This window comes from Salminus brasiliensis, chromosome 4 (assembly GCF_030463535.1).
Source record: "Salminus brasiliensis chromosome 4, fSalBra1.hap2, whole genome shotgun sequence".
Taxonomy (NCBI): domain Eukaryota; kingdom Metazoa; phylum Chordata; class Actinopteri; order Characiformes; family Bryconidae; genus Salminus; species Salminus brasiliensis.
The window spans coordinates 35,689,846-35,714,954 of record NC_132881.1 but is presented as its reverse complement, the minus strand read 5'-3'; the positions used below and the strand labels follow the sequence as shown (position 1 = coordinate 35,714,954).

At 38.5% G+C, this 25,109-nt stretch overlaps 4 protein-coding genes across 5 annotated transcripts in view; all 4 read right to left on the bottom strand.

Moving 5' to 3' along the window:
- rhoua (ras homolog family member Ua) overlaps positions 1-25,109 on the bottom strand; it is a 220,889-nt gene that overhangs the window by 132,444 nt on the left and 63,336 nt on the right. The gene's annotated exons all lie outside the window — the stretch shown is intronic.
- On the bottom strand, positions 76-6,329 carry LOC140554828 (uncharacterized). 2 transcript variants are annotated; one of them, XM_072678221.1, is made up of 7 exons: positions 6,279-6,329; positions 5,242-5,610; positions 4,101-4,224; positions 2,859-4,001; positions 2,631-2,698; positions 2,401-2,444; positions 76-2,296 (listed from the first exon to the last, which is right to left on the bottom strand). In XM_072678221.1, exons 2-7 carry the CDS (start codon positions 5,560-5,562, stop codon positions 2,197-2,199), a joined length of 1,800 nt encoding a protein of 599 aa, XP_072534322.1. In that variant the 5' UTR covers positions 5,563-5,610; positions 6,279-6,329; the 3' UTR covers positions 76-2,196. The 2 variants fall into 2 exon arrangements, with proteins under 2 accessions (XP_072534322.1, XP_072534324.1); XM_072678223.1 differs by having other exon boundaries at positions 4,122-4,224.
- On the bottom strand, positions 7,965-12,809 carry LOC140554169 (uncharacterized). The gene is made up of 5 exons (XM_072677010.1): positions 12,726-12,809; positions 11,412-11,727; positions 10,454-10,553; positions 10,046-10,344; positions 7,965-9,902 (listed from the first exon to the last, which is right to left on the bottom strand). The coding sequence occupies exons 2-5, from the start codon at positions 11,667-11,669 to the stop codon at positions 8,667-8,669; spliced, it is 1,893 nt and encodes a 630-aa protein (XP_072533111.1). The 5' UTR covers positions 11,670-11,727; positions 12,726-12,809; the 3' UTR covers positions 7,965-8,666.
- On the bottom strand, positions 14,439-24,674 carry urb2 (URB2 ribosome biogenesis homolog). The gene is made up of 10 exons (XM_072678233.1): positions 24,623-24,674; positions 23,403-23,546; positions 23,081-23,257; positions 18,808-22,126; positions 18,557-18,717; positions 18,062-18,172; positions 17,442-17,684; positions 16,703-16,799; positions 16,131-16,264; positions 14,439-14,979 (listed from the first exon to the last, which is right to left on the bottom strand). The coding sequence occupies exons 2-10, from the start codon at positions 23,526-23,528 to the stop codon at positions 14,782-14,784; spliced, it is 4,566 nt and encodes a 1,521-aa protein (XP_072534334.1). The 5' UTR covers positions 23,529-23,546; positions 24,623-24,674; the 3' UTR covers positions 14,439-14,781.

The following is a 25,109-nucleotide window of genomic DNA, read 5'->3' as shown; positions in this document are numbered from 1 at the left end:
AAAGAGGAAAAACAAGATTGAACATCCTTTGAACTCTGCAACTGAACAAAAAAAAAAAAAAAAACTGCAACAAAAAAAGATCCAACTTAAAAGTTTATTCAAGAAACTAAGATTAAAACATCAACATCAAGTTCAAATTCACTTCACTATAACAAAGAAGCACTACTGTGCACTCACCAACAGGAAGCTGTGGATAAAGAGGATGTGCATCTGGCCAACTTTTGATTACTCATGTGACATTCTTAGATCAGTTACCGTAGCATTTTCTGGGTCAGAGTTACCACAAACATTTCAGGATCAAATTTCCAATTATGTGATGAAAAAAAAACAAAAAACACAACAGTATGAATCACTAATGTTTTTAAAACACAATGACTGAGTGAGCATCAGTACCACTTTAACAAGCATTAAAAATATTTTTTTGTCCACTGGAATGACACTGTGTATTCTCTTGAGCAGAATGCTTGTGGTGCCCAGTGTGAATACAATACCACACTAATGTGTTTCACTTCAGCATAAAAAGCGATATGAATTACTTCTTCAGTTGAAAGTTCTCTTTCTGTAGCCATCAACTGCGGAAGTGACGTCAGGCAGGCAACAAGAAGGACACTCAAATAACACAGAATCATTTTGTGAATCTGTAAACACTGACGCAGACTATCAGAGAAAGAGACAGCATCCGCCATATATGAAAACGGATGACCACTAGTTTTACAGGGTGGGGGAGGAAAGGGGGGAAAAAAAAAAAAAAAAAAAAAAAAGCCCAAAGCCCTGCTACAGGTTATAATAGCATGTTTGAACCAGGCATCTAGATATTGAACAGTAACATAGTAGAACACAAGGCAAATACTGTTTTAACATTGAGTTTACATCCAGGTAAGTGTGCAAGTCATTTTATGCAGCAACTCAGATCCAACAACAATGCTACACATCATGGAAATGGCTTAGGTACTGTTCATAAAGTGATTTTCTGAAAGCTTGCAAACATATTTCAGACACTGACACATCATGTGAACATATAGGCAATTCAAGGTAATAATTCATTAAATCATCAATTCATTAAAATAATCTGGAACAAATGTATAATCTCAGACGCAACCCTTTCTGAATTTAAACTAAAAATAACACATTTAAGTATTTTGTTAAGATAAGATATGCAGTGGTCGTATACTTAGTACTGCACTCAGTGAAACTAGGCATTCAAGTACTCCAAAGCAGGAATGTCCAATCTTATCCACAAAGTACTGGTGTGGATAAAAGTTCTCATTTTAAGAACAAAGCAGGATAATGCCTGATCAGCTGTTTAAGGATTAAGATCAACTGATCAAACAAGAGCTCTAAGGTTGGCATGAAAACCTGCAGCCACAGTGGCCTCTCGGGAGATAAGACAGGACACTACTGCTTTAACTAAAAGGTGTAGATTTCTGTAACAACAAAAAAGTCTTTAACAAAAGTTAACCATTTAACAAAAACGGCAATCAAATTTGATCGGATGCAGCAAACCACTTAAAAATTGAACACCCCCCTACTATTCAAATGAAGGTAGGGAATACACTGCTAATTTTTTCAGTCTTCCGCCTTCATATCAAGTTATATACAAACATTTAGACACACTGATTAAATGACAATCTGTTAATTTTCTCAGCATAAATAAAAAAATAAAAAAAAACACCACAATTTAAGAGCACAATTTCTGTGTTTGCCAAATTTAACATACTAGGGAATATGTGCCAGTAAATGTTATGTAAAATTAAGCAAATAAAACAGTTATTGTGAGTTAACGTTTGTTGAAGTACGTTCTCTATAGATAAAGTTAACTTTTTACACTGAGGAAAAAAAAAAAAAAAAAAAAAAAAATCAACAAAAATAGTGTCATTTAATCAGGGGTGTTCAAAGTTTTGCAAACATCTGTCCACACATCAGACACCTTTTAGTCAACTTTTATCTGCTTTGCCCCCATGTAAGGTTCAAGAGACTAGAGAGCGATGAAGCTAGGAATGCAGTTATTTGAATAAAACCTCCTAGAATACGATTGCATTTTATGTCCCCAAATGAGCAGATACGGCTTACTCTAAATCTAAATCAGTAACCGTACCAATATGCTGACTTGATATGGATCAGATTACAATGGAGAGCAAGTGCAAATATATTAAAACATTTTAAATTTCAATTAATCCTTGTACTGGATAAGAAATTTCAGTCCTGCGTGTTTGTGCGTCCAGGTTCTTCATTTTTGTTGTCCTTGTAGGAGATAAAACTTTCAGCTGGCTCCCAGGTATTTTTCCATTTTGCCCCACTGAAAGACATCACAGTACATGACCTAGTCTTACTTTTTGACCAGAGTATTTAAGAAACAAACTTGATGTAGTTTGCTGTGGCACAGAGTAAAGAGCAGCTTACCACAGTGAGCAAGGCATCCACTTGACTCTGACTTCATTTCGGCCCTTTTGTTATTTGAGGGAACAGAAGAGTGAAACATGAGCACAAAACCTTGTCATTTAATGTAAGCCTTTAGCTCAGGAACTAAAAACACTTTCAATCTGATACAGAGATTCATCAAAGCGTAAACCTCTAATGTTTCTGTATTATTGCAAGATAAATAAATTTTCTTTTTTTTCCTATTGACCTACCTTTGTGTTTCTCCATCGAAGAATTTTCTCAACAGGAAACACCCCATTGTGCACGTCATGATCGCAATCTGGAGAACATAGATATTATAATGAGATCTTTCAAACATAGCCATTAAAATTGTGTACAGAATCACTATTTTAGAATTACAGAGTTACAAAGAATACTTTTACACAGCTATATCTTATCAAATTCAGGGGGCTTTGAGAAGAAACCACCAATTTACCTACCTGACATTTTCCGCTTTCTTGAAAGTGAATTTAATCCTGTTCCTGACTCATCACTTGCACCAGAAGATCCTTCTTCGCAATCCTCATTGGAAACTGCAGGTACTGTCGATGAATTTGTTGCCTGGATTTGGCCAGAGGCAGTTGGAATAAAGTCTGTAGGGTGGTCATCTGACTGCTTCGTATTTTCACCCGATTCACTTTCTGACCTAAAATCTAAGACAGACATGGCCATGGTCTGAGACTGAGAGTCGTTGTTCAAAACTGGTGTGCTTATGACAGTGTCTGCTGATGTTGCGCTGGGACTTGCTCCAAGTCCCTGGTTTTCTAATGTTGAGGGCAGGTTCTGCGATGTGTCTGCGGAGCTCATACTTGGTGTTTCACTTTGCAATAAAGAGCCTTTCGGGAACAAGGCAGCCTCTAACTGAGCATCTGAAATTCTCTCCAAGCGAACCTGCACCTTTGCCTTCAGTTCTTTGGGCAGTGTGAGCAGCTGAAAGGGTTTGATATCTTCTTGGGCCTCGGCGAGATTAGAATGAGAATGGATCCTCTTGTGCAAAATCCAGCCACACTGGGTAGCAAACATGTGACCACAGAGATAACAGCAGTACGGGAAAGGCTTATGTGAGGGACGAACACTTCGCCTGTGCGCAGTGAGATATCTCAGATTCTTAAATATCTTTCCACACCTGTTGCAGGTGTACACTCTTGGGACCACTTCTGGATTGATTTTTGGCTTCTTCTCTTGCATTGAGCACTGGTCCGATGAGCAGCAGCACAAACAAGACCTCTGGTTGCTAAGGAGCTGTCGGTCACGAAGTGTGTGTGTAGTTGGGCCGCTACCTGTAGATACAAGTTTCCGCTGAATGGATTTTTTTGTCAACACTGCTCTCTTGCAACTTTTTTTACCCAGTATTGTTATGCCTGTACTACAGGAGGGTTGCTGAGGGTCCAACACTGCATCCGTCTGAACTGGTGACGGTGACACTGCTTTGTTCTCTGTCGTGGATTTTTGATGCTCTGTGACTGTGGATAATTTAGGTGGACGACCTCTTTTACGTTTAATTGGAGTCGGGGACTCCTGGGCATCTTGGGCCTCTTGGGTTGGGTTAGGACTATTTACAGGACTGTTAATGCCAGATGTACCTGCAAGCACATAAAACACAAATGTGTTTTTTAAAAATGAACAATGAACAGAACAATACTAATGAATTTTAGATTAAATTGGATAAAAAAAATAGGTACATGGGGTCTCTAAAGCTGTACCAGGTGATGCTGCCTGTGAAGTCACTGGTTCATGGACCTCCACACTTGTCTGAGCAACCACGGTCTTCTCACTTGTGGCATCCTCAGGTGTTTGCACAACATCCTAAAGGGAATGAGAAATCAAGGTCTTAAAAACAATGTTTCAGCTTATGACATCAAGCAAAAACCTTAAATTTGCCAAGCCAAACCTTAAATTTGTAGTATTTAAGGCGAGGGGGAAAACAGAGTGCTCGTATTTGGTTACTCAATGTACACTTGCAAAGTATGCTGCATCAACAACATTCTGTTAACCAATAATTAACTAATTTTGCCATACTTGGCTTATTTCTATGTAAACTGGTCAATGCTAATCTTGGATATTGCTTGTATAAGTGTCTCTTACTACTATAACCACTAGCATCTGTAATGAGTAAAAATAAAAGTAAAAAAGTAACTGCCCAACTCTCAAAAATCATATAAAAATGACTAAAAACCCTAGAAACACCGGGGAGTCTTCCCAGATTTATCTGTTCTGCTGTCAGAAAGGCTAAAACGAAATTAAATGCTTAATCCAAGTCCTGACTTGACCCCAACAGAATTGCTGTTATCAGGCCTCTTAAACACCTACCAATAGATCATAATTAAGGCACTCCTATAATGAATATAACTTATAAATATAACCAAGAAAATAAACAATAATTTAAAAAGCTGTTTGATTAGGTTAAATGCACTGTGACAAACACAAAATAATACTAAATACTAATAATAGAAAATGATGTGGCAAATACTTTCTGCCACTACAGTACTGCAGCCACAGGTCACGAACATGCACACTAGGTGTGATTCTCACTCTCTCATTTTCACACTTTTTTTTTTTTATGTTGCAGGCAGCAAGCATCGTTCATTGCAAATATCGTCTGCATTTACTCTCAACATAAGGACTAATAAAAGAGTAACAATAACATCTGACAAAGAATCAACTGAACAGCCAACACTCCAATAACATATAGTCTCCTCATAAGGGAAAGAAACTCTGTATAAAATATTTTTTAACTACAAAAGGTCATCATTCTTCACTTCAAACACAAAAACAAACTTGCACCGTACCTACAGAGTGTAATATGTACAGAAAACATCATACCTTGCTTTCTCTGGCCATTGGACAAACAGTGCTGGTCTCTGAAACCGCAATGTTAATGCCCACATCTGACACCGGCACTTCCTCTGTTTCTCTTTTGAAGCTGCAGGTTCCTTGACTTCTCAAAACAGTCTCTGCTCTCTGCTCCTCACTTTCTTCCAGCTTCTGCTTCAGCTCATCTATTTCCCTCCAACTACGGGTGATCTCCACCCTGGTCTCCAGGAGCACTTCAGCGAACACCTTCACAATCTCTGAGGTGGTTTTCGCCATGAGTGACTCAATGAGAGTCTGAAACTTGGTAGATATGGGGTCATCTACCTCCATGGTGCTTGGTGAGGAAAGCTTGCGGCTTAGTTGCAGTACATCTATTTCCTGTGAAAAAGAGATAGGACATAAATTAATATGTTTGTTTTTTTTTGTGGGCAATGGCACAAAAATAAGGAGAGTATGTAGCTACACTATAAAGATCTGAGAAAAGATGCCTAATGTCTGTACTGAGTGAACTGTTCATCAGTTCATTGGTCTTTAGATATACTGCATTAAAATATAGTCAATTAATTCAGTGATATCAGAAGGGAAAAAATAAAGCGAGACGTTTAGTTAGAGTGGCTTTGAGGTTGAAAGCTAGCAAGCTTAATGAGGTGGTATTAGCGGGCTTTGGTGGCGCGACGGCACGACTTATACCTGTCCATTTAGCCAGCTAGCTATTCGTATGAGGTAAACCTGAGGTATGTCGAGACGCTGGATTTGTTAGTAAGCAGTCAGAATTTGTACGTTATCTAGCTAGTAGCTAAATATCCTCTTCGTTCATCACGCTTCGTATATCCTTGATTTCCCCGTGGCTAGCATCGTTGTTGAGTGAGAGGATGGAAAACCAGGGTTTTGGTAAACCGCTAGCTACTGCGGTTGATCCATTTCTAACAGCAGATAGCCCTCAAATCACGATTAACGTCCAGCAGAGCCCTGAGTGGACACGTAGCCGATCAACCGGCGCCTATAGTGCATCAGCATGAAGACTGAAAACGGCCCAAATGACTAACCTCAAATATAAACGGAGTGTTGTTCTCTGACTGAGCCCTTGCTGCCTTCGTGTTTCTCTCTCTCCGAGAGAGATTTTTCCATCCAGACAGAGCTGTGTGAGTTGGGAAGACACCGGATAGAAACACTCACCACGAGTTCGGTTCCATGCGGGATAATGAGTGAAACAGCCGCAATATAGCAATATAAGGTCAACCCGCTTTACTAAGGAAGCACATAATTAGCGCTGTTCCACATCTTCATCTAAAAAAAGGGTTGTGTTTTTCCGCACAGTGCTCTTTATAACAGGGTGGAAAACGTGGCCTACCGGAGTAGAAGTAATTTTAGTGATATTCAATTTGTTAAATATATTAATTTATTTTTTTAAGTAGATTTTGGTTTTTAGAATTTTTTATTTTTATTTCATTTCATTTTAATTCAACAAACCAGAGACGGATCAGCTTGTTTATACAGTGCTAATGTGGCTACTGGAACAAGCCCTTCGTAGAGCCTCGCAGTGAACGAACTAAGACTGGTGGCTCAATCTCTGAAATGTCCCCTAGACTTTCCACGCAAGTTTATATCCATCGTCCATACTTCTAAAACTGCACGAAAGGCAATGAGCCTGTCATATTGCATACAGCAGAGGTATTAAGTCAAAATACAAAATTCTCCTTGTTTTGCATGTTTGATTTAATAGTTTTAGATCACAGCGAACTGCTAACTATTTTAGAATATTACTATTTTGTAAATGTTCACATTTGCTGTAATTTAATAGTATTTAATTTCACACAACAACAAAAATAGTGGCATGTGCAAATTATTTACTAAACACTTTTTTTTATCAGTCATAGGACAGCTCCTTCAACAGCTCCTTCTTTTTCTCCAAACATGCTGTTGATGACAATGGGCAAAGAGTTCAGTTCAGTTCACTACACAAGGCCACAGTACTTGTTTCCAAAATGCCTATTATGGCTGATGTAGTTGTCATTTTAATTAAGATGGTGACCTTTTTTTGATCAGGTCACAGGTAAAGTTTCCTTCTAATGACTCTTTCCATGCAGATCATATTAGTGTGAGCAATGTAGATGCAGTGGAACAGTGCAGCATTGCAGGACAGTAATATGGGACATCCCACAATTAAAGATTTTTGACATTTATCCATTGATTTTTCAGTTTGGGTAATCGAAACATGTTTCTTTATTCATTTTGATTCTTGTTTTCCACCCTTTTTAAAAATAATTTGCTGCAGAGGTTGTGTTTTACTTTATTAAAAAAAGCCAACCAAACTTTTCATATTGTAGAACTGCAGTTGAAAACTGGAAATGAAAGAGTGATCAATTTGGCTAGCTACAAAATGCAAGTATCAACAAGTGGTCTTGTCTTATTTAGAAAACCTTACCAAACTACAGCTCTGAACCCTACTGCTGAACTAGACATCTGAATCTGGCGAGACATTGAAATAACATATTTCTAATGTTTATGGTATATTTTGCAGTTTTACAGCCCATCACTGAGGAAATACAGAAATGAGAACACTGAAGGAGATGCAAGCCTATTTGCTATCTCTATGTTAAAATGATTACAATAGTTCTATTTATGACATAAAAAGGTCAATCCCTCTCTTTGAATGACTTTTATTGTAACTACAAAATCAGATATGTAAATATAATAAGAAAAAAGGAAAAAAAAGAATACAACAATGGCAACAGTGTAACAGTAAAGGGAGTAATAATAATACATAAATGTGTGCATGTATGTAAACATTATATTGCATTATTTAAAGATATGTGAAAAACATTGGAATCAATTGCAATTATTACTTTTGACAGCAAATCATGTTTTATCAATTGACACGTTGCTCATTCCACTTCAGTCATTAAGGCTTTATCCTTACATATTTCACATTGAACATTTTTCTCCAGCGCAATCTACAATGACCGGTGAATGTAATGTTGTAAGAGTCACTAACACTGCAATAAGTGTCACTCAAACACTTATAGGTTACAATTCCTCTGAACGGGGACCAGTATATTAATACACATAACTATAGAATAATAGCATGTCTATGCTTTAGTCCTGTGTATTAATAATATTGCAGTGTTATACTGCAGAATCTGTTCCCACATCTACTTTTTAATGCAATTATCTTTTTTTATAATTGTATATTCTAGACAGCAGTGTTTTGTGTAAACTTGATGCCATTCAGCAACTTCTAGTTCTGTGCATATGACAAATTCTTATATATCACAACAATGAAATGAAGTGTGATTTTAAAGTAAACCATTTAGTTAAGGAAAAGATCAGCATAATATTTCACTTCAATGGATTAATCATCATCAATATCAAATAATGACATTTGGGTAAGCAGAAACAGCACTAAAATCTTTCAGCTATTCACACACTCAACACTATTTCCATTTTCTTCTCATGTCCTCTAACCATTGTTTTTTGTCCACTGTTTCAGTCTGAGGGCAGTAAATAATTCCTTTGTACTGGCTATGGCCAGTGACTGCTGAACGAAACTGGCCACATTTTTTACAAGTGTTCCCCTGCACTACCCTGTTGTAGGTACGTTTCTGACGAGGTTGGGGGGGCTCCTGGGTGGCACGTTGTGGTACGCTGTTCTGAGTGGCGCCACAGACAAAGGTAGGCATTGGTTGGAGCACATGCACAGCCTGCAATACCGGTGCTCCCCTGACTGAAATGTGTGGTACCATCTGCAAGTACTGTGCAGCTTCTGGAGCTGGCCCAAATAGCTCTCTCTGTGTAGATAGCCTTGGCCTGATTGATGGAGGTTCACCTACAGACCTTCTCTTCAAAACGGCCTGTCCTGCTGTACTTTCTGGAGGCCTGTGTTCATATGCAGGTGCCCGATGTTGAGGTAGTTCAGCTGGACGAGTTCTGGCTTGCAGAATTTTCTCAGCCTCTGGTAGTGATGAAGAGAGCTCTTCCTTGAGCAGTTCAGACAAATCTTCATTTTTGATGTGGTCACTGTAATCAGGTGCATGTTCCTGGTGTTGAGTGGGTTCTATTGGAAGAGTTCTGGCCTGCATGGGTGGGTTCTGAGCTTCTGGTAGTGAGGGAGAAAGATCCTCCTTCAGTAATTCTGTCAAACCCTGGTCTTTGATGCGATGACTGTGCCATTGAATCAAGGCATTTTGATTCACCTCTACTAGCTGCAGAGATGTAGCCTGCATTACTGCACCATTCCCTAGTAGGAGCTCTCTGATCTTTCTGTAGTCCTGCAGAATCAACGTCCAGTGTGTCATTGTTTCTTCGTCTTTTTTTGAGGGACTACTGTGGATGTTGCAGAGCCTGACGAAGATGGCTTCAACCAAGCGGCAGCAGTCAGGATGTGTTGAGGAACTTGCTTGTAGAGTACACCTTGTTGTGTTCTCAATGCCTGGTGTGAGATTGTCCTCTTTTTCTGGTGATTGAAAATGGCCAGTGGTCAACTGGTCCTTGTGCAGAGCAACATAAACTATCCACTGCTTGTCCCAGCTGTCCAGGTTCTGCCACAGGTCAATGATTGTCCTGACTTGCTGGTTGGTCAGTGTCACAGTAGTCAGATTTCGCAGTTCCACCAGTTGGTCAGCCAGTCTTTCCACATGATGAAAACCAGGGATGCCCTTTTCATCTACAGCCTGCACGAATGGGAAAAATCTCATTTATAAGGACTGAATTATGATTTCACAAAACACTCCTGTCTGTCCTGACTGTAGAAACTTGGTGTGTGGCATCTAAGTCATTCAAAGTCTAATGTCTGAAAGCGTGGATGAGCACTTACTGGCTTCTCATCCTGGATATCTTCAGCAGCAAGACAGTCAGTAGTGAAAGCCAGAGCCTCTGTGTTGGGAGAGTCAGAAGCGAAGGTAGAGGAGCTGCAGGAGGGTCTCTGGGGACTGACCATTGAAATAGCTTGGAGTGGAGACTTTGAAACAACTTCATTCTCGGTCATGGATTTCTGATTCTCTGTGATGCCAAAAGATTTAGCTGGACATGCTCTTTTACGTCTAAGCATAGTCTGAGCATTGGCCTTTTGGGTTTTGTCTGGGCTATTTACAAATTGGTCAATTCCAGATGTACCTGTAAAAAAAGTAAAATAAAAGAACAGTTGCAGAATAAAGAATAAAATATCAAAGAATATGATATTCTATACAAAGTATTTAATGATGCAAATGATCTAAAACCTTACCATGTGGTGTGTGTAAAGTCGCAGGTTCATGGACCTCTACACTGCTCTGTGTGATGCCGGTGTGCTCAACTGTGGCAACCTTAGAGGTTTGCATTACATCCTACAGAAAAGGGGTAAAAACTTTCAGGCATCACATCACAAAATCAAATATTAGTACTTCCAACGAGACATTTCATTCAAAATGCAGTACTTTCTATTAAGACTGATTCAATGTAGGTCAAAATGCAAACAAAAAAGGAACTGGATTTCTATGGGACAATAGTGAGTGAGATGATAAAAGGGAAATATATAATATATAATATTACAATACTATAAGCCCAATTTTTTTGTGGACACGCCTTTTTATAAATGCATTCAACTTTTTAAAGTTGCACCCTCTGCTAATGCAACTTGTCAAGTCTCTGTAGCGGAGTACTGCAAATAAAAAAGAACTCTCTGAAGCAGATAAACATGAACCTATTGGCATCATGCCTAATGCCAGATGTGGCCTAGAAGGGTCTAACCCCCCCAGTACTGAGTTGTGAAGCAGTGGAACTGTGTTCTCTGGAATGATGGTGCTCCATCCAGTACTTTTGGGATGTGTTGGGGAGTTGGGGAAACTCTTAGCGCTGACAGTAGCGACAATCACGCCAACAAAAGCAGGATAAAGTCTTTTGTAATACCCTTGATTTCAGGAGAAAGAATGGATGAGCAGGTGTCCCAATACTTTTGTCCATACAGTGTATGTAATAGGAACAAATTGATGTATATGCTTTCGTCAACAGTTTTTAATAAGGTTTGCAGTCTGTACTATGGTGGCTGTATGTGGAAATACATTAGGGTGAAAAAAAGAATAGCACTTGTTTGTTTAACCAATGATCAGTATGAAATATAGATATGTGCTTTAGGTCAACAGTCTGAAATACAGGTATGTGCTTTAAGTCATGTGAATAATCAGAATAATAACAATTTTGCTCACATCTGACACCGGCACTTCCTCTGTTTCTCTTTTGAAACTGCAGGTTGCTTGACTTCTCAAAATCGCCTCTGCTCTCTGCTCCTCACTCTCTTCCAGCTTCTGCTTCAGCTCATCTATTTCCCTCCAACTACGGGTGATCTCCACCCTGGTCTCCAAGAGCACTTCCACGAACACCTTCACAATCTCTGAGGTGGTTTTTGCCATGAGTGACTCAATTTGAGTCCGAAATTTGGCAGGTATGTGCTCCTCCACCTCCATGGTGTTTTGTGAGTGAAAGATCGCCTATTTCCTGAGAAGCAAGGAGGATATCCACTTTCTGCAAAACAAAAGGTTACATGTGTATATGTTGGAATAAATATGTATTGTCCCAAAATAAATGTAACAGGAACATTTTAAGGAAGTCAGAAAGGTAGGGTTTTCTTTAGAATAGTAAAATTAGTTATTGTTATACACAGAAAGTTAAGAGAAAATGCCCGGATTTCCAGTGTTAAAATGTCAGCTGTCCGTTAGCTAGCCACATATTCAACCATGGTCTTAAAATAAAATTAAATACCCCATGTATCCCCCTTTAAATGTAGCCTTATATACCTTAAGACTTATTTAGTACCTACAATGACTACAATGGAAACTAGCTGATTTATTAAAGGTATAGAAGGGTGTAAGTGGACCCACCTGCAGTTCCAAGACATGTGAGGGATTGTTAATGAGTAAAAATGCATTTATCGTAAAGGCAAATATTAATACTATGTAGCCTGAATTGTAACCTGAAAATTGTACTAGTCTGGTACAGTATTAGGGAGCACATTTTAGCTTCAGCTTTTAGGTCAGGCGATGTCCACTAGTGATGGGCAATATCAGCTAGCCAAGTACGCCACGGTAAGTCTCAGTACCAATAGCGAGACCTCAATTGCACAGAAAACAGAAATAATCACGTTTATTTTAAATATCTTTCAATTTTTATTCTATTTTTTTTATCATGCCTCATTCGGCTGCCCGATTATCCCCGCTAAAATATTTAATGGTTATTTATGGACAGTAGCTAACATTGTAGCTGCACAAACTGCATCAAATTCTATGCCACCTACAATGCAATTTAAATAACATATTCATGTTGAAATGTGCTCCGAGTATGTCAGTGTTTTTTACAGCATCACCTCGTCGTTTTGCTGTAAAATCACCTTCATAAACCGCTCTTCATTCCCAACTCTCAAATCACGGCAGATTAACAGATTTGGACACTGCTAATGAACCGTACTTATGGATCAAATGATTAAACCCAAACGACTGCAGGAAATGTAACGACTTAGGACTTACCTAAAGGATGTAAACACTGTTGTGATCGGGCTAATTCCTCAGATTTTTCCATCCAGAGACAGCTGTGTGATCTCGGAAGGATCCGGATAGAAACACAGACTGCGTGTTCGGTTCCGTGTAGGATCGTACAAGGGTAGCGGAAAACAGTGTGAAACAGGTCAAGACGTTTTTATGAAACCTCGACAAACAACGTTTATAATTTTATTGTTTTAAAATGACCACAGTTTAACATTTTTGTAAAGAAATTCCATTGATTTCATTTGAATCGAAATCTGAATTCAAATGTAACACTACGTTTGATTTAAATTATTTAATAGTAAAACAGGTCAAAATACATGGCGACATTATGAACTTGAATAAATGTTCAAATTACATACTTAATGATTTGTGGAAGTTTAACTACATTATCAAAACAAACAAACAAAAAACAAACAAACAAAAAAAAACATTAAAGCCATTTACAAGTGTTCCGCCTATCAATGAACAGAAGGGATACACTCTTACTAGTGAGAACTGGGAAAAAAAGAAATACTACTAGTTAAAATAAATGTTTTCATTAGTACAAATATTTACCAGTTTGAGTGAATTTCAGATATTGCAAATTGTGGATTTAAAGCTAAAACTGTTTTTAATAACTATTTAATAACTATTTTTTCCACCATGGAAAGTATAAATAAAAAAGGGTTCCAATGTTCCAAACTACACCTCATCTATAACCTGTTTAATTAATTCAAATGTTCATGCTCTTTGAAGATCTACTGTACATTTACATTTAAGGCATTTAGCAGACGCTCTTATCCAAAAAGACTTACAAAAGTGCTTTGCTATTTACCCAAGAAAAACCTCAGCTAGTTTGAACAGACTAATAGCTCAAAGATCTCTCTAAGTTTAGACACTACTAAACACAAGTCAATAAGGTGACCACTCTACAATTCGCCCAGGTATTCTCGGAAGAGGTGGGTCTTCAGTCTGCGTTTAAAGACAGCGAGCGACTCTGTCGTTTAGACTCCCAGGGGAAGTTCTTCTACCACTTTGCTGTAGTCGGTCTTGGTTCTCCTACTAAAACGTTCAAAAGGTTTACTTATCACAACCTGGACTGATACTCATTTGGTTGCTGAAAATTATTACAGACAGTAATAACCCAACTTCAGAATATGTAAGTTTTGGCTGTCTGTTGGTCACAAATATATTGCAATGACCATACTAAACCTTCCAAAGTCATCTAGTTCTCTTTCAAAAACTAGAAAAAAAGCATTGTGACTGTTTTTTAAAGGGCTGTTTCCAATGTTAGCACATTCATCTGTCCACTAAACTGCTTTAAAAGGTGACAAGCATTGAAGTATAATTGTGGGAAAAGACCTAAAAATAATCCAAAGTACCAAAAATAATAGTAAAATCTAATAGTAGCAAAGTCAATCCAATCTGAAATAACTCATTCAAGCTTAGTGGTGCATTGTAAAAACAGATTTCAGTTCATGAAACACTCTTGGTCCCAGAAGGATGATCCAATCACATGTCTGATAACACATCTGAGAAACTGTATCATTTACAGTGAGCATTGTTGTGATTCCTGGTAGTATAATGGCCAGCAAGTGCTTGATAGATCAAAAGAAGCCAATGTGTCAAAGATGACCGTCCACACTTTTTAAAGAGTGTACAGTGATGGAAGCTGCAAGGGTCAGCAGTACTGAATCTTAAAATAGAGCGGTATTATATGTGGGAGTATAAAGATGAAATACTTTTAATACTGCATTTTTAAATGTATTTTATTTTTCACATTTTTTTCACAACTTATTTGTTACACAGAACAGAATCTTGCTAGAAAAGCAACATCGGCATCAATAAAAGCAAAGAACATGCTAAATTTCTTCCTCTTCTTAAAAAAAAAGTAGAGATACATATTTATACGAAAACAATATTTTATGCTTCAAATGAAATAATGATGGTTCTTTGTTCAGTCATGCAAAACATATAAAACAAAAAAAATTACAGATATCAGTTTGGTCTTTTCTTCAAGTTTGCATTTTGTCAGTTCCAGACACAGAGAAAGAACATTTCAGGCAGTATACCTCTTTTCCCCATGTCTTTTAGACTTGTGGTAGTGTGTGTAGTTTTTGTACAGCTCACCAAATACCTCCCTAACACCCACATGCAGTGTCGCATTCAAGAATTGTATAGCCTTTTCAGAGCAGAGGTCCAGAACACGGTAGATACCTTCTGTCAGGTGTGCCTTGATTTCTGGTTTAAGTGTCACCTTCACAAATGAAAAAAACATTTAGAACTGAGACAATAGTGTATCTTTGTAAGCATAAAATCCAATCGTTTACATTTACATTTACGGCATTTAGCAGACGCTCTTATCCAGAGCGACTTACAAGGTTACCTATATTACAGAGGAGGGCCAATGCAGTGTTAGGAGTCTTGCCCAAGGACTCTTATTGATGTAGCGCAGCACAATCACCCATACCGGGATTCGAACCCCAGCCTCCCACATAGTGTGGTAGCTTAGTGGCAGGTAGTGGTGTTATCTGTTGCGCCACACCAACCACAAACAATCAAACTTGACTTATTTAAAGCAACATTATGTAGCATTTGGAACTTAAAATAACAACTCTGAAATCACTCTAATTCTCCTCTGACTTGTAATGGGAAGAAAACCATCTCTGTTATTGCCACACCAGATCTGAAATGAAACTCTATCAAAAACTGCATAACGCTACGTAACCTGAGTCATATCTGTTTAAAATGATGTAATATTACTCTACAGCCTCAGTCAACATACTTCTTTCAGTTCAGGTGTTGATTCTGTACCTCTCAGCTTGTTAAACGCACATATACAGTAAGTGGGAGCTCATGGCATGATTTGTATTTACTTCAGTGGTGTAAAAGTGAATTACACTCCCCACCTGTACTGTAATTCTTGCATAATACTGCTTTAAATTCTGGCTATAGAGAGTTGGGGTGACAATACCTCCCCGCAATAAACTGCACTTCGCATTTGATGCTGGTGCTATCTAAGGCCCTGTCCCTATTCTTTCTGTTGAAGGGTGAACAGAAAGGGAAGTATGCTTTCAAAAGGTCAAAGGGTCAATATCAGAATTGGGACTCCTTTAACTGTCAAGCCCCTTTTACAAGTAACTAGTTCTTGAAAAATAAGGTACCCAGCTAAATTTCTAAATACATTTTTTTATGATATTGTCAAGTGGGGAAACATTTGTTTCCTGTGTTATTCTATGAATAAGCATGCAGATGTCAAACATCATTGTAGTAGCCATGGAACACATTCTAGTGTTAATGTCTATGAAGCTGAACTTAAACATACTATAATTAATATACCATAATCAACTACATGAACACTTAAAGTACAGAGACAGAACTGTTTTTTGCGTTAATTTAAGATCTTACCTTCTGCAATTCGCCGACATACTGAGCCACAATGAAAGAAGCTATGCCTTTAAAACCCTCAGCTGTGCTGCCAATATGGCTGTACATCCTCTCCACTAGCATGGCACATTTTAAAAGCATCTCTGAATCTTTCTCTGGGGTTGGAAAAAGAAATCGATATGTAGGATTAAAATACAACACAGAAGAAATTTGTCATAAGGAAGATAAATTTGATTGCATTTTTAGCTGAGATGCTAAGGCATTAATTTAATTAATAAGGCTTTATTTGTCTGCACTATATTTTAGTTTCATCTCAACCTCTATCACATTTATTCAATAACAAGTTCTCATGCTGTTTCTTCACCTGCTCTGTAAGTTACATTTTCCTGATCATCTACTACTACCACCCATAGTGTAAGATTTCAACTGAAATTTGTGTCACTCAAGGTTAACACTATATATTAATAATTAATACAAAACACTCAATCTAATATGCATGTATGGTGGATTTATACTAATTAAATTCCATTGCTGCTGTTTTGTCACAGATACTAAAGTGAAACAACAGTGACAGTAAAGTTGACCTGATCTACCTTTCTCCATCCCGCCCTTCTGTCTGCCCTCGTGTATGATTGATGTCACCAGGCGATAAAAACAATTCAGGAAGATCGTCGCCGCCTTCAGCATCACCTTCAGTCAATCAATCAGCATAACAATATATGTATTATAAATATATAATTTACATTTACATTACAAATAAATATGTATTATAAATATATAAACACATTCTATAATAATAGTAATTTTATCATTGATTTAGTAATAAAAATTATTGTATAGTTGCTTGATGGAATTTGGCTCCTAGGTGAGATTATACAGTATCTGTAAAGTCTAGTGTGGCCTATTCGCAGATATAAAAAACAAAACAAAAAATACATTAAATAGTTGTCAATGCACCAACCTCTTATAACTTGATTTACACCTGATATAGGTTTACATTTCTTATTATGTAAATTTCAATATGTGCAAACTCACATTATAGGTTATAAGATTTATATAAGAAGGTTATTATAGGCAATTTAGGGCAAAGTTGCTTGAGGAGACATTATTTAATTATATTGCCATTTTCTTTAAAAATCTAAAACCACATTAGTAAAGCCAATCCTTCTATTCAGTTTACCATTAGGCATCAATACTGTAGTTCTTTTAAAGTCCATGACGCTTAATTTGGTGAGAAATTAACTGTTTTGACAGTAATGTTACCACAACAGAAATGTTACCACTAAACTCAGGGCCAGACTCCTGTTACCCTTTCATCTTAAAGCCATTTACCAATGGATAACACAGGTAGATGGTGAACAAGACTTCATGTATGGCCTGGAATGCAGCATAGTAGTCATCCATGGACTGGCTGTCCAGGGGCACAAAGTGAAGACCTCCCAGCCCAAGAATAATATGATGTGGGTTATTGAGCTGAGACTCTCCTTGACGGAGCAGTGTGGCCATTGTTTCTACTGCTGGCACAGTCAGTACACTGGTCAATGAAGGTACTGCACTGGACTCTCTTATCACAAGCTAAACAAAAAAAACACAATAATCAAATGCAAGGTTAAATAATGAGATGACATTTGCTGTATTTAGATTATTGGGAACTCAAAAAACAGTGAAAAATCTTATATATATATATATATATATATATATATATATATATATATATATATATATATATATATATATATATATATATATGTGTATATATAAAAAAAACATAAAAAGAGGAGAACGTGATAGCTGACATTTTTCTGGGATAACACACTAAAACAGGGTGCAGTAACAGTACTGATATAAGGTGAGGAAAACAAAGGTGTTTTCTAAAGAACACAACATTAATGTTACCATAAAGGTTGAAATAAACAAATAGGAAATAGGAAAAACTGGAGCAAAATACTCACAACAAGCGAAGATAAAATCTGTGGAACTGTAAGCCATAATTTCCTTGAGCAGGAATGTGGTAGTGGACAGCAGGCAAGAAGCTTTATTAAAGTCAGCGTTGCAAGGGTTTCCTATCAAAGTAAATATTAAATCAATTTGAATCAATTGGCAAACACTGATAAATCACACAAAAAGATAAGTATGGGTGTATACATATTCCTGCACATTGCAGAGCACAATTCCTATTCATTTTTGCTATTGAACATATTGTGGGGAACACACTTAAAATGTTCTTGTACTTCTGAACAAGCCATATTTAAAGTTTTCTCTGAAACATAATTCAACTAATGAAATAACAGTAATTATGCTTCAGAATCTACAGACTGCTAATTCATTTTTTTTTTTACTGAAAAGTAGTAAACATTTTGTAGCTAATCAAACATAAAACACTATTTTCACTGTGCATTTTCTCTAAAGCAGAAAGAACCTTACTACATCTAGACAGAGAAACTCACTCTGTGGTCGCCACTTTCAATTTTTGAAGCAACAAGTCCATCTCGAAGTAAGAGAAACAACATATGGAATTGCTCCTGTGAACAGCTGACCATTAGCTGAGCAAGCAAGTCCTTGATTGGTTCCTCAAGTTCCTTCACTTCTGATATAGACAGCCATGCACCTAACATAAATGGATGACACATGTTGATACAATAGACAAACAGAGAAAATAATCAGATCTAACTTTATAAACACTTAAATGTATGTATACCTGACAACAGTTTATGGACACTCTGCAGAATCCTGAAATGGAGATCTTTGAGATCCGACTCCTTAGTTGTCTCTGAAGCCACATAAAATGCTGAGAGATAATGGATTGACGAAATGATAAAATCAATGGGTCGAGGCGCTGGGCATAATTCCTTCAAGATCTGCTGGCCAAAGCTCTTGTAGAGTTCCATTTGGGTCAATTTGTCACTTTTACCCCCTTCGGCAACCACTTCCGTCCCTTGAGTCTGATGATTAGCCTTTGCTAGTTCAGACTTAATCATCACCATCACCACATCAACACAAAACGACTGTCGGAGCACACTGCTTGCCTTGCCAGTCAACACAGCCTGGATGGCAGGCCCCATTTTGTGGATGTTTTTCCCCAACAACTGAATAAGAGTCTGATCCAGCTGTTTATTTTTTCCCAGGGCAGCAATCGTTTCTTTACAAAGCGTGCTTAAAGTTGCTAAGTAAAGCTGCACATAAAAAGCCTCTTCATATTCCCCCAAATCCACAGAGTTCGTTCCACCAGCAGCAACTCTTTCAATCAGGAAACTTGTGAACTTCTCCAGATTAATTCGTACACTGTTCTTTCGGGTGAGTACCAGCTGGATTAGGCACTGGATAAAGCCTTGGACTGACTGGAGAAAAGGAAACCACGCAGCGCTGTCCACATTACGAAAAAGGCCCTTGCTAAGACAAGAGAACACAGAGTTCATAGCTGCCTCCAAGAGTGTACTGCCATGCACAACTTTGAGGACCACATGAGAATTTTGCCCCATCAACAGCAATGTCATGAAGCTGAAGAGCTCTTTTAAAAGAATGATGGGTGCTGAAAGTGCTCCATTTCCATCAGTCTGAACACAAAGGTTCGCCGCAAATGTACTCAAAAAAAGTTCGATGGAATCTTCAGGGGACATTGCATGTGGATCCAGGACACCTGTGATCTTGACCAGCTGTAAGAGACTATCTACTTGTGTTTCAGATACAGGTACAGAAACACCAGTTTTAATGCAGTCCATGATCTCCTGGGCTACGGCTTTCAGTCTCTTCATAGAAGGCGAGATCTCAGGGTTGTGCTCCTCCTTCGCTACAGATTCAACGCTAAATTCTATACAAGACTTAGAAAATGAGGGACACAGAGACTGTATATCAGAAGTGCAGGCCTGTCTAAAAAATCGGGTTGTTAGAGACTTCACAACTGCTGAATGCAAGCCAGGTAACTCACAAAGAACCACACTCTCAAGTAATTGTTTTGAAATCAGGATGACAGATAGATCAGTCTTTTCCAAACTACTTCCAAGGTCACTCTGAAGCAGAGAGTTCAACATTGAGTCTGCTATGTAAGATTCATCTTCCTGTGAGAGGTATGGGGCGATTAAAGGCAGATTGGTGGTTACAATGTACCAGTAGGCCACAGAATAGGTGTCATGATTCACACTGCAAAGCTGGAGGTCCCAAGTTTGGTCAGTGCTCAGATTTATTGAAGAGTCTTGCCTATTCACTACAAACTGAGCAGTTTCACAAAGAACGCTTTTGATGTCTGCATTTAATACAGGCAGTGAAACAAGCAATTTTTTTTTTATCCTGTGGAGAGCAAGAAGCTTTTGAAGAAGCTTACTCAGTGGACTGCTGACCTGACCAGTCGGGCCTTTTAGTGCCAAAACTTTCTCTACTGTATCAGAGACGGGGCTCACATCACTGCTTGGGCCAGATGGGGATGTGTATTTGCTGCAGTGATTTTGAAAGAGGGAATCAGCCTCATGCCAAGTGTGAGTAAGAAGAAGACTAACCTCTTGAATCTTGTCTTCCCAGACAGTGTCTGTACTTACAAGCCTCTCAAGGCCTTCTAACAGGGACCTAACCAGCGTAAACATCTGCTCCATCAGACTCTGAGTTTGCCTGATAAGAGGCATCGGGGTGCTGTCATCAAGTGCCTTGAGACTGAAGATGACTGCATGGAGAAGAACACTCAGAGATAATAATTTCAAGGCGGAGTCCTTTCTCATTTCTCTTACATAAGTTAGCTCACTTTGTATCTTCTCCAGAATACATCTGCAGATTTCAAGATTCTGACTGACAGGGTTGTCCGAGAGACACTGACTCAAAGTTTTCTGCACAGCCTCAGGCAACAGCTCTCGTCTCAGTTCATCAGCGGCCGGCCGGGTGATTACGACCAGCACTTCCTCGATGAGTCTCGGCAGCTGTCGTAGTTTAGTGTAGGTCTGAAGGACCACAGACACAAGTGTTTCACGAGCTTTTTTCACACGTAACTCCATGTTGTCTGCATCCACCCAAGCCGATGAGACAAGCTCGTCAAGATCAGGATCCAGGATTTGGTGGTTCAGTGCGAGCAGAGTTTTCAGGCATCGGAACCAGGCCGGTTTGTCTGTTTGTGCATTACTGAAAAAAAGTTGTGCTACTTTCCTGTAGAATTTTAGCTGCACCTCACCGTGATGAATTCTGTCTGACGCTACATTATATATATCTCCAGCCAAGCAGTAGTTCAAAAAGTTCTCTAGAGAAAGCAAAACAAGGTGCCAGTTTGCTGTATTAAATGTTTCCTTGATTCTCAGATCGTCTGTAAAATCTAAAGCCACAACGAATTTTGTCATAATATGAAAGCAAACTAGCTTGTTTCCTTCTTCTTTGCTAAATGAATCTAAAGCAAATTTGAAGAGCAGCGGGAGGGAGTTGCATCTGACGGCATAAAGCAGGGCCTCTTTCTCATTGCCATGTCCGTGGACAAGTTTCGACAGAATTGTCTTAACAGGGCAGAACAAGATATTGCCTGCCAGTCCCTTTTTGGAGCCTGATTCTTTTTCTGATGGCAGAACCTCTTCTTTGTAGTACGGTAGGCGGTCACTGAAGAACAGAGCGGACTGAAGAATCATGTCCACTTTGCTCCGGATGTCTTTGTTCAGATGCTGTCGGATTCTCGGGTCATCCTTCTCGGCCCACGTCCTAGTGCTCAGTAAATGTCTTAGCAGGCAAAGTGGCTGCAAAAGGTGCTCTGTAACCTGGGTAAAAACTCGGTTGGAGTTTCCTTGCTGTCTTTGTACAGTCAAGTAGGTACTGAGAACAAGTAACAGAACCTCAAACACATTAAATTGAAGAGACTCAGAAGAATGTTGCTGGCTGAGCTGAAAGCAGGCCAAACCACAGACTTTTACCAGTAGTTGCACCAGCACATCATATCTGGTTGTGTAGCTCAAAGAGAGGACAGGAGAGCTCAAAATCCCATGGCAGCAGCTCAAAACAGTGGACAGGCTTACAGACAGCTTCCCAGAGCTGCCTTCTAGAATCCTTTCAATGATTATCTGTGGAAAACAAAACAAAGAAGTAAAAACTGTAAAACAAATGTCACTAGTTAAGATTTTAAATGTAACTTAAATTATGATTTTCATACAGACAACTGAAGAGGTGATCAGAGACAACCCACCCTCCAAGTACTCTTATTACTGACTGTTTTACAAATTGATATTCTTTTAAATTATCATAATAATTACACCAAAGAGAATGGGAACCGTTTGAAACTGGATTTTCTGAAGTTTTCTAATTGCTCAAATCACGGCTTGGATATCAAATTTCTCTGTGGTTTCAACTGTGTCAGGATGACTGTTATTTAGGACCTAAGTGACGTGCCGGTCTACATGATGTACAGTCCTTCACAGTCAATGAAGTTGAAAACCATGTGGTTTGACACTGCTGACATAGCCATGTTGAAGGATGCAATGCAATGAAACACAATGATGTGTTTTGAAACTCTGGCTCAACTTTGGTCTAGTCTAAGGACAAGGTTTTAGAACATGATTAGACTTAATTGTCTAACTTGGTCTTGAGTCTGTCAGAACGTCTGGTCTTGTACACTGAACTGGTGTCCTCTTTTTGACTGATAAATAATAAGTTAGGCATTACATATCATTTGGAAACTATATTACCTGCTTTCTATTTGCTTTCTAAGGATTTGTAACAGTCAGCATTGCCTGTCTAGAAATACATTTTGTGTAGTTAATCCATTATACAGTCCTCTTCAAGATATTTAATGTTTTGTTCAGGACTGTTTGGGGGATCCTAAGAAAAAAAAACTAAAGGGGGGATTTCTAGGGAATTCTGGAAACCCTTAGAAACTAGAGCTGTTTCAACCGAAGTCATATGAATCTGGAGAAGGTGGGTGAGGCTGTTACATTCACCACCTGCACTAGCCCACTAACCCCATTAAATGACTACCATGCCAGAATTGCACTACAAGATCTGTACTGTGCTTTTACTACCTGAGGAACCGCTGGGCTCAGAGTGATGGTCTTTCCTTTGCTCAAGACATGTTTAATTTTCTGGCTGTGAAGAACTTCATCCAGGTATGTCCATAATCCCTCCACTACTTCAAAAGGAACTTCTACTTTCTTGTTGTAATACACTGAAAGGGCATGGGCAGTCCAGTCAAGCAAAACCTGAAAAGACAAAATCAGCATATTTTGCTTACGTTTTGGGGACACAACAAATTTTATAATGAATTAAAGGGGCATACACAGCCAATCACTGTATTACTAAAATTTGTCTAAATGACCATTGCATTGAAAGAAAAGGAATATTAACCTGTTCCTTATTTGGAAGAAGGCACTGCCTGGATACCCATGCAAATCGAGCAAGCTTTAGCTTTTCTGGCCATGGTGTTTGAGAGCTTTTTAGCTTTTGATAGATTCCAGTGTAGATGGTAGCCATTTCCAAAACGTCTTGTGGCTGAACAAAAAAAAGAATAAAGAATTTGTTATTGAGAGCGCATGTTCACATGTCCATAAATTGTCTGGCACACATGTATGTATGCATGTATGTATGTGTATACGCTGTTGTAAATGATTTCGTAGGTATTTGTATGTTTCTATCTGATACACATGGTCAGTTTGTTACGCAACAGATGCTTATTCTGGTTTAGGTTTAAAATAGTCCTATTCTATGTTTGAATAGATCCTTTAATCCTGATTTCCCCAACAACTGAACAATGGGCCCACTTGGGGGAAGGAGGGGGGGGGGGGGGGGGTAAAAGAGTGTTTAAGTGTGTGTCAGATGCAAATTAAATCAGACTGGACCTGGACTGGATGAGAGAGCTCAAGCAATAAACCAGCATTACATTTAGCATAGTCTCCTCGCTTCATTTTGGCACCAAACAAGAAGATACAACAACACACCATTCAAGTTTCCAGAGATCATGCAGGATGTAATGCTGGTTTATTGCTTGAGTTCACTCGTCCAGTCCAGGTCCAGGTCCAGTCTGATCTAACAGACTGGACCTGGACTGAAGACAGAAGAGAAGGTCCTTTAATGACATGTGTGGTCATTCGCAGCTGTTCATCCCGGTCAAAAGGGCTGGGTTTATTTTTCACTAAGATCAATGTTAAATGCCAGAGCGTGGAGCACACTGAATACACGCAGAGGTTAAGAAGATCCTAGCACTGAGATGATTTGGGGAAAACTAGACCCCATACGAATCACAATGCCAACTAATGAGTGCAGCAGTCAGGCAGTATTTACATATAATGTGTCAATGTCGTGTCAAGCTCGGGAAATCTAAAGAGAATCTACCTTGTACACTAATCTATTCCCCTATTGTAAGATAAAATAAAAACACTCAGGAGTCGAAGGAAACAACTGGTTGAACTATGAAAGTTTTGTGATCGGTTGCTTGAGTCTCCAAAGCGTTAGCAGTAACGTTATTTGTTGCTGTGTCAGCAAACGCAAATTTCCTGTATCGTCAATAAATGTTGTTTAATTACTCGTTAAAATCTGTTTGCTTGCTTCAAAACACCGTAAACACTTACATTCACATCACACACGTGGTTGCTCCTGTCTTCTTCTAGTGAAGTTGAGAGCGCTAACTCTGACCCCGCACTTCCGCCCAGGCAGTAATAATCGATAGACTATTAGCTACAAACAGAGTGAGACGTTTGTTTCATGTCTTATTTAATTTTATATTACGATCGTTCTTTTAACCTTGTACTATTACCACCATCATATTTAGCCTTTACACGCCTTTATTATGTATTGACTTCAGTCTGGTCTCAGTGGCCATGCGCTTCGAAAACGAGTGTTACGTTGTTATTATTGGGAAACTTCTTTATACAAAGATACTTTAAGGCTAATCACATCCTAAACAGCTGAAGGAATGAGTTAGGATCTCTTGATTAAGCCACTAAAATGTGTTAGATACAAAATGAGTCTTAAGTTGCACGCACTTTTTTTGTAATTATATATTATTTTAGTTATTGTATTATAATTTGTGTGATACAAATACTTCAGGTGTCTTTA